Genomic DNA, 12,653 nt, shown 5'->3' with positions numbered 1-12,653 from the left:
GTGTTTATGCAAGGAGCCCAGAGACTGATTGCAAATTTCACTAGTGGATTATTCCTCAGTGGAAGAGCTGTGGGCCAAACCAACGGCAGACACCCAACCATAATAGAGATTAAAATGAAAAAGCAAATCAGGAGAATCTAATTAAGTTGGCTGTGGAAGGATTGTGTTTATATTTAGGGGGGCCGTTTGAGGCCTATAGGAGGTCCTTTGCATGCAGAACATCTCAGTGTGTGTTTCAGTGAGGAAGACATTCCTCCCTAAACAGAGTTCCTCGTTTAGCCTGGAAATACAATTAGCCTCCCATTCTGCACACACAGAGATAATGCCATTTTACTTCCTGCCACATTAATGCTCATCTTTTTTTTATTGCAGCGAAAGAGAGGGAAATTTGCCCTGTGCTGCAGAGCGCTAATACTGAGGAACAGGCAGCGTTGTGGAGCAAGCTTTGATTTTTTTTAAAATACTCACTTTGTAGTTTTTAATCATCTCAGAGTATTAACAAGCTTTGCTGATAAGAAAACAAATAAAAATGAAATATAAAATCAGAGTAAACAAATGCAATTATCTATGGAAATGATTGTTGAAGCTGTTCAGATCAATCCTATTACTCGGGGGGGGATTTGTAAACACTTACAGTGATTATTGTTCTCCTATCATTGTAGGGTTATGTTTCTATTTTATTCTGTGTATCCCAGATATCTGCGTCTTATCCTCTATCAGACGAATGGTTGGGGGGTGGGGAGGGGGGGGGGTAAACCCTCCCTCAGGGACTGGGGCAAACTGGAGGTCTGGAAAATTGATCCAACATGTCAGATCACACTGTCAGAATCTTTGATGCTGCATCCTGTAAGAGGACACAGCTTTGTCCTGTGTGTGTGTGTGTGTGTGTGTGTGTGTGTCACTGTCCATCCAACGTGTGCACGCAAGCTTGGTTGTGTTTTGTTGTGGATGAGTGTATCACTGTGTTTTTGGACGATTCCCCGTCTCCCATCATAAGACTTTGAAAAGCCTGTATGTGATCGACTGCACAGCAGGACTGACAAAGTCACAACAAAAGAATCAGTCTTTAATTTTTCCCCTTCAAAGATGCGTGAATATTCATTTTGACCAGGGGGGCAGATGTCGTACACAACCGTGTGCATTGTTTCACTCTCAGCCACTATGAATGATGTCACAGTTGTGCGGCACGGGCCCATTCCCCACAGGACACCCTTTGTTATTATGCATAGTTTGGATACGAGTGTGTCCATGATACAATTGATTGGAATCGAAATAAGTGACTTTCAATTATAACGGCTCACCAGCCAGAGGCTTACAGCTGTGGTGTTGTTAATCAGTCCAAATGACAGCTTGAGGTTTAGTCCAACCATAATAATGATTCAATATCTATTTAAATCATGGAATACTAAACCCCAGATTGTCACGGGCTTTGACTGAAATTCACCAAATCTCACTGTAGAATGGGCTCATTAAATGCTAAACATCACACGCATGATTGAAGAAGTAATTTGCAAGGGGTTAATTAAGTGATTAGTGATCAGCGTGATTCGCCATTGTGAGTTGGTTTTGGCAAGATAGTGGAGGGAGAGTTGGAGAGACCGTGTTCCTGCCCAGCGACAGCCCCAGTAGAAGGACTTCTGGGCTCCCATCAGAGAAACAGAAACAATCTCAATTCACTAGGAAACAGGATTTCCATATTCACATTTGGTGACCGACATCTCTTGTCCTCCTCAATAATAAATCTGGCCCTCCTCAGACAGAACAAAGGGAAGACATTGTTTTCAAAGTGTCTGTGTGACATAGGTTACGTGCCGGCCGGAGCAGGGGGCTCTAGGGCTGTGGCGGGTGAGGCTGGGCCTGGAGAGGTGCTCAATGTGTAGGTGTGAGGAATGCATGGGCAGCTGGACAGCCCTGGTCCGGACAACACCAGCACAATGGACCAGTGTTCTGCTGCACAGCACCGACAGAACCCACAGACCCCACAGACCCCACATGCAAGCCACGCAGACCCACTTGGACTGAAAGTGTTAGGGCACACAGATAGAACTCACCACAGAACAGTGACATGAATGTGTCTGAATTATGTGCTGAGGATGCAGCTGTCTACGCCTGTGATTATTCCTGGTAGTTGACTGTTGTATCTTCTTGTCTGTGATATTCAGCCACCACAGCAGTAGTCTATGGACAGGTCTATCTGTGTAGAATCATTGAATGCCTGTCGTATCGTCGTGCAGTATGTTGACAGGTAGTTAAGCCTGTTACCCTGGGCCAGGGGATTGATTAGTGGGCCCTGGTGGGGGGGCTCATTAGCTGAGTAGTGAGAGGGGACGAAGGGAGGAGGGGCAAATTGAAATGGTGTCTGACTCTGATGTGATGGTCTAATCTGGTCTAGCTCTCTGTTTAATTGACAGCTGTGATCTCACCCAGGCTCTGATGAGAGAAACTGGGACTGTTGCACAGGTCCCATGAGACCATGTAAAACTGTGAACTGCAGACGTGTGTGTGTGCGTGTGCTAGCGTATGTGTGTATTGAGCGCCAGAAGTGAGTCTACTTCAGTGAAACTGCTCAATCACCATGGACACCTCAGGACCTCTGGCTTTTGAAAGGCAGATTTTATATCAAGATTAGAATGAACATTTCTCTGATCACATTAAATCGGGGGAATGTTTTTGATGTGACACCAGCCTACTCTTCAAGCCCCCTAATGCTGTTTTGCTCCCTCGTCTCGGTTTGTGTTCTGAGGCTTGACAGCCGTGCCTGCTACCTCAGTGATTTGACCTTTACCCCTGAGCAGTCGCCCACGGGAGAATGTCAGCTCAGTGTGAGAATAGCCCTGCTAGACTGTCACTTCACCTCTGTCTCCCACAGTCCTGCCAACCAGCCTGCTTATGCAGCATTGGACCAATAAGGACATTTCTGGTGCTTTCTGTGGTGTTTTTCTTCTCTGTGGTCTATGATTGTAGGATGTGTTGTTGCCCTCTCTGCATTACACCACTTTGACTGTCTATGTAGGCTCTGTTGTGGTCTACACACAGCCCTCATGCTGTAAGGCATATTATGACCTGAATAATGTGGCCCCTCCCCCTTCACACCACACAGCTCCCACCTTTCTGAAAACACATTCTCACCTTCACATACCTCACTCATACCAATACTCTCTTCCGTGTACCTTTCTTACTCATAACATACCCACACTCTCTACATTTGAATCAGTGTATGCCACATGAAGGTGAGTCCTGTTTGAGAGTTTGACATATCTGTCTGGAGACGGAATGGTTCCACTGGAAGACATTTGTGTTGATTTAGTTCTGGAATATTGATTAAGGAGTAGGGACTGCATTTGACCTCATGACCTCCTGACCTGCTCAATCTGAGTTAGATGATTGACTAAGTGTTGGATGTCATCCCTCATTGTATGTTTGCCCTGAGCATTTTAACAGTATTGTGAGATTTGCATTGTGAAACTAGTTATGCTATACCGTTATACAGTTTTTGTGTTACACTCTGATTTACCCAATTGATTTCTCAAAGGACAAGCCTTGCGCTGTGTTTGTTGAGTTAGGGTCTGCGTGGGCGACACTAACGTTTTAGTTCCACCCAGTTGATTTTTAGTTTCTTCTTATTCCCAGCAAATGAAATGTAAACTGAGGGAACAATTAGAACTAGCGTACTGGGAATGGATTTGAACGTCTGTGCTGCACAATATACACGCTGCCCTCAAATGTGTTTAGACATACATTGATGGAGGGATTCACCTTTAAGACCAGAGTGTATAATGTGCTCATGTATCTGAGCAACAATGCAAGACCAATGAGATGAATAACAAATAAGAATCGTTTTTGGGAGGAGGGAAATGCCAAGTGAGTAGAATCTAAAAATCGAGATGAATTGATGAGATAGAAAAGAGTGAGCCAAGGTGGCTGGGGGAGGTATGTGTGTTCTGCTGCTACCTTAGAAAAATTGAGTTTCTGTGTCCCTCCAAGGTCTGAACACAGCACTAAACATTCCACACAGCCAGGGGGAGATGAGAAGGCAAGAGTCATTAACATAAAAAGAGGTCCTTCGACCAATCACAGACCGGGAGTGGGAATGTCGGGATGTGCAGGAACTGGTGGGTGTCAGGTTACTGAGCATTCTTCTCTCCCTCCACTGGCCAGAGAGAGGGAGAGAGGAAGTTGGAGAAAGAGCTAAGGACAGTCTCATTCTTGCCCTCTGAGATCACAGTGCCGGAGAATGTGTTAGAATCTAACCAAGTCTTTCTGCCTGGGAGCGAGACAACCGGGAACTTTAACTGGTGGCTAGACACAGGGCTTGTTTCCAGGACACAGGGCTTGTTTCCAGGACACAGGGCTTGTTTCCAGGACACGGCTTGTTTCCAGGGCTAAATCTCTGCCCTGTTGCTCCGGTCTGGAGTCTGTCGGACGGACTCGCACTATAGGGCTGAAAATGAACTATCTGGTGAGTGTTTAATGTGAATGTTTGTGGGTTTGCTGTTTTTGTTGCTGTGTGAACACTTTGATTAGGACATGCTAAATGCCCAGCTGGGAAAGAGTAGAGAGGTGGATAAAAGAGAGGGAGGGCAGGACATTGAGGGACGAATAGGAAAAGAGTGGTGAGAACTTTAGTGAAAATGTTAAAAACCTTACCTTTTGTTGGTACTCAGCACGGTTTACTTTGTGTGCTGCGGCATGTGTACATGTCTCGTTATGTGTATTGGGTTGTGTGTTTTTAGATAGAAATGTGAAGTTCTAATGCTACATAATGATACATACCAGTTCCTGAAGAAAGCTTAGTGTTCTGTCCTGTATGCCTTGTAAAGGCCCCTCTCTTCTGAAAGGGGAGAATTGGAGGGCTTAAGACACTTAGAAGAACAGGCTTTGGATCAGCCAGACAGGAGAGAGAGCCATGGAGATCCGCTGCTCAGCTGACTCAGGAGAAAGTTGAAAGATTAAGTTTTTGAGGAGAGAAAATAGTCCTGCTGCTGGAGTCTAGGCACTACCGTTCCATACTATTGTTTGAAAGTGTTGGCATTCTGTCAGCTTGTAGTGTTGTAATTACACAGGGGTTTGGTATTTGGTTGACAGGACCATACTGTATTTCCGTCTGAGAGGCTTATGCTCTTTAGCAGCACTGGGGCCAACCCCCTGGAGAGGGCTGGTGTAGTCCCACTGTTTGTCCCCTGGTCTGGGCATTCACACACACATTAGAAAGCTTTAACACAATGGACAAACACCACTGACATCACCACATATGTATTTAGATGAGGGTAGCTTTTCCTGTAGCTATCTAAAATGAATTGTATTTGATTGGTGGGTATGTAGATTGAAGGTTTAGGCTACATTTTTCTGAGAGATTTTTATTTCAAATCAAATGTTATTCCCAGACTGGCCTTGATAACCATGCCTTTAGAGAAAGACTCAACCTGACAATAACGTTAATAGTTTGCAATGTGCTAGCTATCAGCTTGCTATTTCAGAATGAGGGATTAATGAGACCCGGAAGTGATGCTAGTGTATAAATAGATGAAGTCGTTTCCCACCAATCAGTATTAGTGAGTGAGTGGGGGAGTTTGTGGTGGTCAAATGAGCAGAGGTTTACTCAAGCCTACAAAGAGCTCAGCTGAGTAACCTCACCCATGTTGCCCAGGCCTGACTCACCTCTGACTGACTCACCGCCCCCTGCCTGGGCTCTGGGTGCTGACATGGAATTCCCCCCCTGTCACCCCCTAGGAGGTCTGGCAGTGAAACTCCTCTCCTAGTCCGTTCCATCATTTCACTCAGAGGGATTACAGGTGTCACACAGTCACTGAGCGTAGTAATAACAGACACCAGGCTGTGACAGGCAAGGACTAGTGGGAAGGAAGGTTGATTCAGGTAGGGTCAGTCAGTCCACACAGGTGAAATTGCGCACAACCAAAAGTGAGTCATAGGGTTTTAGATATAGGTTAAAAACGAATGTAGAATACATATCGTGTCTCAAATACATACAGTGCAGTGTGCTATCATGCAAATAAATGATTCCTTGTCTTAAATTTGTTATCATGTAGGTGGCTGCTAAACATAATAATGTCCTGGTGTTTCTCAAAGAGCTTTAAGTCTAAGCAATGTTACAGAGAAAACTACAGGTTTGAAACGGACCCTGATTTGTGTCTGGCAGTCATGCTATGGGCCTAATCTCTTAAACACAGTGCACCCAGTCCCTTCCCTAGCTAGCGTTAACGGGATCTCTCTCCTCCCAGTTTAGCTGCAACAACTGGGCCTGGGGGCAAATGTTTTCTGTTGTAATCAAACCGTGGGTTCTCCAGGGCACCTGCTTTATGTGGTGGATAATTGGGCTTTACTGGAGGATTAAATCAAGTCAAATCAAACTTTATTTGCCACATGCGCTGAATACAACAAGTGGAGACTTTAGAGTGAAATGCTTACTTACAAGCCCTTAACCAACAGAGCTGTTCAAGAAGAAATGATTTACCAAGTAGGCTAAAATAAAAAGTCATAATAAAAAGTAACACAATAAGAATAACAATAACGAGGCTAAAAACACGGGGCACTGGACCCGAGTCAGTGTATGGGGGTACAGGCTAGTTGAGGTAATCTGTACATGTAGGTGGGGGTGAAGTGACTATGCATAGATAACAAACAAACAGCGAGTAGCAGCAGTGTACAAGAGGGGCTGGGGGGGGGGGGGGGGGGGGTCAATGTAAATTGTCTGGTGGTGATTTTTCTGAATTGTTCAGCAGTCTAATGTTGAGGAGCCGAGACTTGGTTCTCCGGTACCGCTTGCCGTACAGTAGCAGAGAAAACAGTCTATAACTTGGGTGACTGGAGTCTCTGACAATTTTATGGGCTTTCCTCTGACACCGCCTATTATACTATTATATAGGTCCTTGATGGCAGGAAGCTTGGCCCCAGTGATGTACTGGGCTGTTCACACTACCCTCTGTAGCACCTACGGTCAGATGCCGAGCAGTTGCCATACCAGGCAGTGATGCAACCGGTCAGGATGCTCTCGATGGTGCAGCTGTAGAACCTTTTGAGGATCAGGGGTAGAGGTCGACCGATTATGATTTTTCAATGCCGATACTGATACCGATTATTGGAGGACTAAAAAAAGCCGATACAGATTAATCGGCCAATTATATATATATATATTTATATATATAAAATTGGCCGATTAATCTGTATCAGCTTTTTTTTGTTATATATATATATATATATATATATTATATATATAAAATTGGCCGATTAATCTGTATCTGCTTTTTTTGGTTGATTTTATATATATATTTGTAATAATGACAATTACAACAGTACTGAATGAACAATGAACACTTTAATTTTAACTTCATATAATACATCAATAAAATCAATTTAGTCTCAAAATAAATAATGAAACATGTTCAATTTGGTTTAAATAATGCAAAAACAAAGTGTTGGAGAAGAAAGTAAAAGCTAACGTTTAAGTTCCTTGCTCAGAACATGAGAACATATGAAAGTTGGTGGTTCCTTTTAACATGAGTCTTCAATATTCCCAGGTAAGAAGTTTTAGATTGTAGTTATTATAGGAATTATAGGACTATTACTCTCTATACCATTTGTATTTCATATACCTTTGACTATTGGATGTTCTAATAGGCACTTTAGTATTGCCAGCCTAATCTCTGGAGTTGATAAGTCATAAACAGTGCTGTGCTTCAAGCATTGCGAAGAGCTGCTGGCAAACGCAGTAAAGTGCTGTTTGAATGAATGCTTACGAGCCTGCCGCTGCCTACCACCGCTCAGTCAAACTGCTCTATCAAATCATAGACTTAATTATAATATAATAACACACAGATATACGATCCTTAGGTCATTAATATGGTCAAATCCGGAAACTATCATTTTGAAAACAAAACGTTTATTCTTTCAGTGAAATATGGAACCGTTCTGTATTTTATCGAACGGGTGGCATCCATCAGTCTAAATATTCCTGTTACATTGCACAACCTTCAATGTTATGTGATAATTACGTAAAATTCAGGCAAATTAGTTTGCAATGAGACAGGCGGCCCAAACTGTTGCATATACCCTGACTCTACGTGCAATGAACGCAAGAGAAGTGACACAATTTCCCTAGTTTAATATTGCCTGCAAACATGATTTTCTTTTAGCTAAATATGCAGGTTTAAAAAAAATATATGTTGATTTTAAGAAAGGCATTGATGTTTATGGTTAGGTACATTCGTGCATCGATTGTGCTTTTTTCGCAAATGCTCTTTTGTTAAATCATCCCCCGTTTGGCGAAGTTGACAGTCTTTGTTAGGAAGAAATGGTCTTCACACAGTTCGCAACGAGCCAGGTGGCCCAAACTGCTGCATATACCCTGACTCTGTTGCACAGAACGCAAGAGAAGTGACACAATTTCCCTAGTTAAAAGAAATTCATGTTAGCAGGCAATATTAACTAAATATGCAGGTTTAAAAATATATACTTGTGTATAGATTTTAAGAAAGGCGTTGATGTTTATGGTTAGGTACCCATTGGTGCAACGACAGTGCTTTTTTCGCGAATGTGCTTGTTAAATCACCTGTTTGGAGAAGTAGGCTGGGATTCAATGATAAATTAACAGGCACCGCATCGATTATATGCAACGCAGGACAAGCTAGATAAACTAGTAATATCATCAACCATGTGTAGTTAACTAGTGATTATGTTAAGATTGATTGTTTTTTATAAGATACGTTTAATGCTAATTAGCACCTTACCTTGGCTCCTTGCTGCACTCGCATAACAGGTAGTCAGCCTGCCACGCAGTCTCCTCATGGAGTGCAATGTAATCGGCCATGATCGGTGTCCAAAAATGCTGATTACCAATTGTTATGAAAACTTGAAATCGGCCCTAATTAATCGGCCATTCCGATTAATCGGTCGACCTCTAATCTGGGGACCCATGCCAAGTCTTTTCAGCCTCCTGAGGGGGAAATGGTTTTGTTGTGTCCTCTTTGCGACTGTCTTGGTATGTTTGGATCATGCTAGTTCGTTGGTGATGTGGACACCAAGGAACTTGAAACTCTCGACCCGCTCCACTACAGCCCCGTCAATGTTAATGGGGGCGTGTTCGGCCCGGCTTTTCCTGTAGTCCACGATCAGCGCCTTTGTCTTGCTCACATTGAGGGAGAGATTGTTGTCCTACTACCACACTGCCAGTTCTCTGACCTCCTCCTTATAGGTCGTCTCATCGTTGTCGGTGATCAGGCCTACCACTGTTGTGTCGTCAGCAAACTGAATGATGGTGTTGGAGTTGTGTTTGGCCATGCAGTCGTGGGTGAACGGGGAATACAGGAATAAGTACACACCCCCGAGGGACCCCAGTGTTAAGGATCAGCGTGGCAGACGTGTTGTTGCATACGCTAACCATCTGGGGGCGGCCCATCAGGAAGTTCAAGATCCAGTTGCAGAGGGAGGTGTTTATTCCCAGAGTCCTTAGCTTGATGATGAGCTTTGTGGGCACTATGTTGTTGAACGTTGAGCTGTAGTCAATGAACAGCATTCCCACATAGGTGTTCTTTTTGTCCAGGTAGAAAAGGGCAGTGTGGAGTGCGATTGCGTCATCTGTGGATCTGTTGCATCTGTGGATCTGTGTTTAGGGTGTCCAGGAGGATGCTGTTGATGTGAGCCATGACCAGCCTTTCAAAGCACTTCATGGCTACCGATGTGAGTATTCATTTAGGCAGGTTACCTTCGCTTCCTTGGGCACAGGGACTATGGTGGTCTGCTTAAAACATGTAGGTATTACAGACTCGGTCAGGGAGAGGTTGAAAATGTCAGTGAACACAATTGACAGTTGGTCCCCGCATGCTTTGAGTACACATTCTGGTAATCCGTCTGGCCCAGCGGCTTTGTGAATGTTGACCTATTAAAGGTTTTGTTCACATTGGCTACCGAGAGCGTTATCACACAGTCATCCAGAACAGCTGGTGCTCTTGTGCATGCTTCGGTGTTGCTTGCCTCGAAGTGAGCATAAAAGGCCTTTAACTCGTCTGGTAGGCTTGCTTCACTGGGCAGCTCGCGTCTGGGTTTCCCTTTGTAGTCCATAATAGTTTTCAAGCCCTGCCACATCTGACAGGCGTCAGAGCGGGTGAAGTAGGATTTAATCTTAATCCTGTATTGACACTTTGCTTGTTTGATGGTTCGTATGAGGGCATAGTGGGATTTCTTATAAGCGTCGGGATTAGTGTCCCGCTCCTTGAAATGGCAGCTCTAGCCTTTAGCTCGATGCGGATGTTGCCTGTAATCCTTGGCTTTTGGTTAGGATATGTATGTACAGTCACTGTGGGGACGACATCATCGATGCACTTATTGATGAAGCCGATGACTGAGGTGGTGTATTCCTCAATGCCTTTGGATGAATCCCAGATCATTTTCCAGTCTATTCTAGCAAAACAGTCCTGTAGTGTAGCTTCCACGTCATCTGACCACCAGTGAGCGAGTGACTGGTACTTCCTGCTTTAGTTTTTGTTTGTTAGCAGGAATCATGAGGATAGAATTATGGTCAGATTTGCCAAATGGAGGGTGGGGGGAGAGCTTTGTATGCATCTCTGTGTGTGGAATAAAGGTGGTCTTGGATTTTTTTTCCTGCTTGCACATGTGACATGCTGGTAAAAATTTGGTAAAACTGATTTATGTTTGCCTGCATTAAAGTCCCTGGCCACTAAGAGTGCCGCTTCTGGCTGAGCATTTTCTTCCTTGCTTATGGCCTTATAGAGTTGGTTGAGTGCGGTCTTAGTGCCAGCATCGGTCTGTGGTGGTAAATAGATGGCTATGAATAATACAGTTGAGAACTCTCTTGGTAGATAGTGTGGATGACAGGTCATAAGGTACTACGATGTTACAGTTTTTACAGGTCATAAGGTACTACGATGTTACAGTTTTTAATGTCCAGTCGGTAGGATAATCTTAATGGTAGGTCATCCATTTTATTATATCCATTTTATCGCTCGCCTCCGGATTCTGGGAAGGATCCCCGATCTGCGTCCCCTTTTCCGGTGTCTTTTCTTCACACAAAAGGCTTGGATCTGGGCCTGTTCCAGTGAAAGCAGGATATCCTTCCCATCAGACTCGTTAAAGGAAAACGTTTCTTCCAGTCCGCGCTGAGTAATCGCTTTTCTGATGTCCAGAAGTTATTTTCAGTCGTAAGAGACGGTAGCAGCAACATCATGTACACAATAAGTTAAAAACTTAACTAAATAGCACAATTGTTTGGGAGAATGTAAACCGTCAGCCATGTTCTTTGGCGCCATCTTTTCGAGGCAGAGACGGAGGGAGTTTAGATAAGAATTCTGCTGCGGAGCAGAACACCTAGCTAGTCCAACACCAGACAAAATGGATTCTGCACAAAGAACAGAATTTCAGCTCTGTCTGGTATGGTTCCAATAGTACTGGGCTTTCTTCTCACATAGCCAATCACAAAGGTTGATGCCCTTGGGGCAGTTAAACGGACCAGGGAATGTTGTTGTCAAAGCTAACAAAACTGAACACATATCCACTGATCTTTTATCTGAACATATAGACTGAGGTAGGTTTGTGAGGCGCATGCAGATGGTCTAAAAACCTGTGGAGCTGTGCCACTTCTGCTTGATTGAGCTTTCAATGTCCATCCTGACTTATAGTACAGTAGGCCTATCCACATCTTTTCTGTGTATTTTGATTCCCCTGAAATGTATCCGAGTGCTCCCTGAATTCCTGCATGGCCTTGTCTCTCACACCAAACCACTGAAATGTTTGGCTGAGGTCACAATTATGTTTCATGCTCTGGAAAATAATTTTATCTCCACTGTATCCCCACTCAAGGCTGTAATTTTAGGATTTATTGTTGGGCACTGTGAGAATTCTATGCAAGATTTTACCATTGTGACTGCCTGTGCTTATGGATGAGAGGAGAAAGTGTTTCTGGTATGTAGATAGGAGAAATCAAGACTGTGATGAACTAGGTGTCCTTCCTTTCTCTCTGTGTGATTACAACAGAGTGGAACTGCTGTCTGGTTTGTGTGTAGTTCCGCTACACTCTCCCCAGTTAGTCTGTCACTCAGTCTTGTGCAATGGGCGGAGTTCCAGCACTTTGTTGAAGCCTGTAGCTACAAGAATCAGAGATGTTTTCTTACTGTTGTTGAAACTTGACTTGACAGGGAGGAGAGGTTGAAGATCTTTGTGTGTTATTTATCTGTTATGTCCACCTTGAGATGAGATGAGATCATAAGAGTGGCAGCCACGTTAGTATGCTTTAGTGTTAATGTGTATTTGTGTGAAAAAAATTGTTTGACTTGGCCTCTGTACTGTAAGTGTGACTGATAAGATTTGAAAGTATAGTATGTTGATTGCCTCTTTATGAATGAGTCCTTAGATCTAGTATTCATTTCTACATTTCACATTGGGTTTGTGTGTGTGTGTGTGTGTGTGTGTGTGTGTGTGTGTGTGTGTGTGTGTGTGTGTGTGTTTTGTAAAGCGTGTTGTAGAAGGGGGGTTGTGACACCTTTGGAATGTGAGTTAACTGGCGAGGTGCATGTAGAGGTTGTGGAATGTTCCGGTAAGTGGGCCGCTGAGAGCTGGAGCGAGTAGAAGACGGGCCTGGGCTCGCCCAGAGAATACCAAGGACATGGATCCTAAGGTGTTACATA

The 12,653-nt window shown here is 43.9% G+C and overlaps 1 protein-coding gene across 5 annotated transcripts in view; it reads left to right on the top strand.

Annotated features, from left to right (window-relative positions):
• LOC139396469 (breast cancer anti-estrogen resistance protein 1-like) overlaps positions 1–12,653 on the top strand; it is a 115,317-nt gene that overhangs the window by 52,726 nt on the left and 49,938 nt on the right. The window contains exons 1-2 of one of the 5 annotated variants that reach the window (XM_071143688.1): positions 4,185–4,343; positions 4,382–4,459. The exons of 3 other annotated variants lie outside the window; for them this stretch is intronic. In XM_071143688.1, the coding sequence (XP_070999789.1) occupies positions 4,448–4,459 (12 nt within the window). In that variant the 5' untranslated portion in view covers positions 4,185–4,343; positions 4,382–4,447. Of the gene's footprint in view, positions 1–4,184; positions 4,460–12,653 lie in introns of those variants that run through there. One more of the 5 variants, XM_071143608.1, reaches the window with a different exon arrangement.

The sequence above is a fragment of the Oncorhynchus clarkii genome, chromosome 1 (genome assembly GCF_045791955.1).
Source record: "Oncorhynchus clarkii lewisi isolate Uvic-CL-2024 chromosome 1, UVic_Ocla_1.0, whole genome shotgun sequence".
Classification (NCBI taxonomy): Eukaryota; Metazoa; Chordata; class Actinopteri; order Salmoniformes; family Salmonidae; genus Oncorhynchus; species Oncorhynchus clarkii.
Note: the sequence above shows the minus strand (reverse complement) of the source record. Positions and strands in the feature narration are given on the sequence as shown.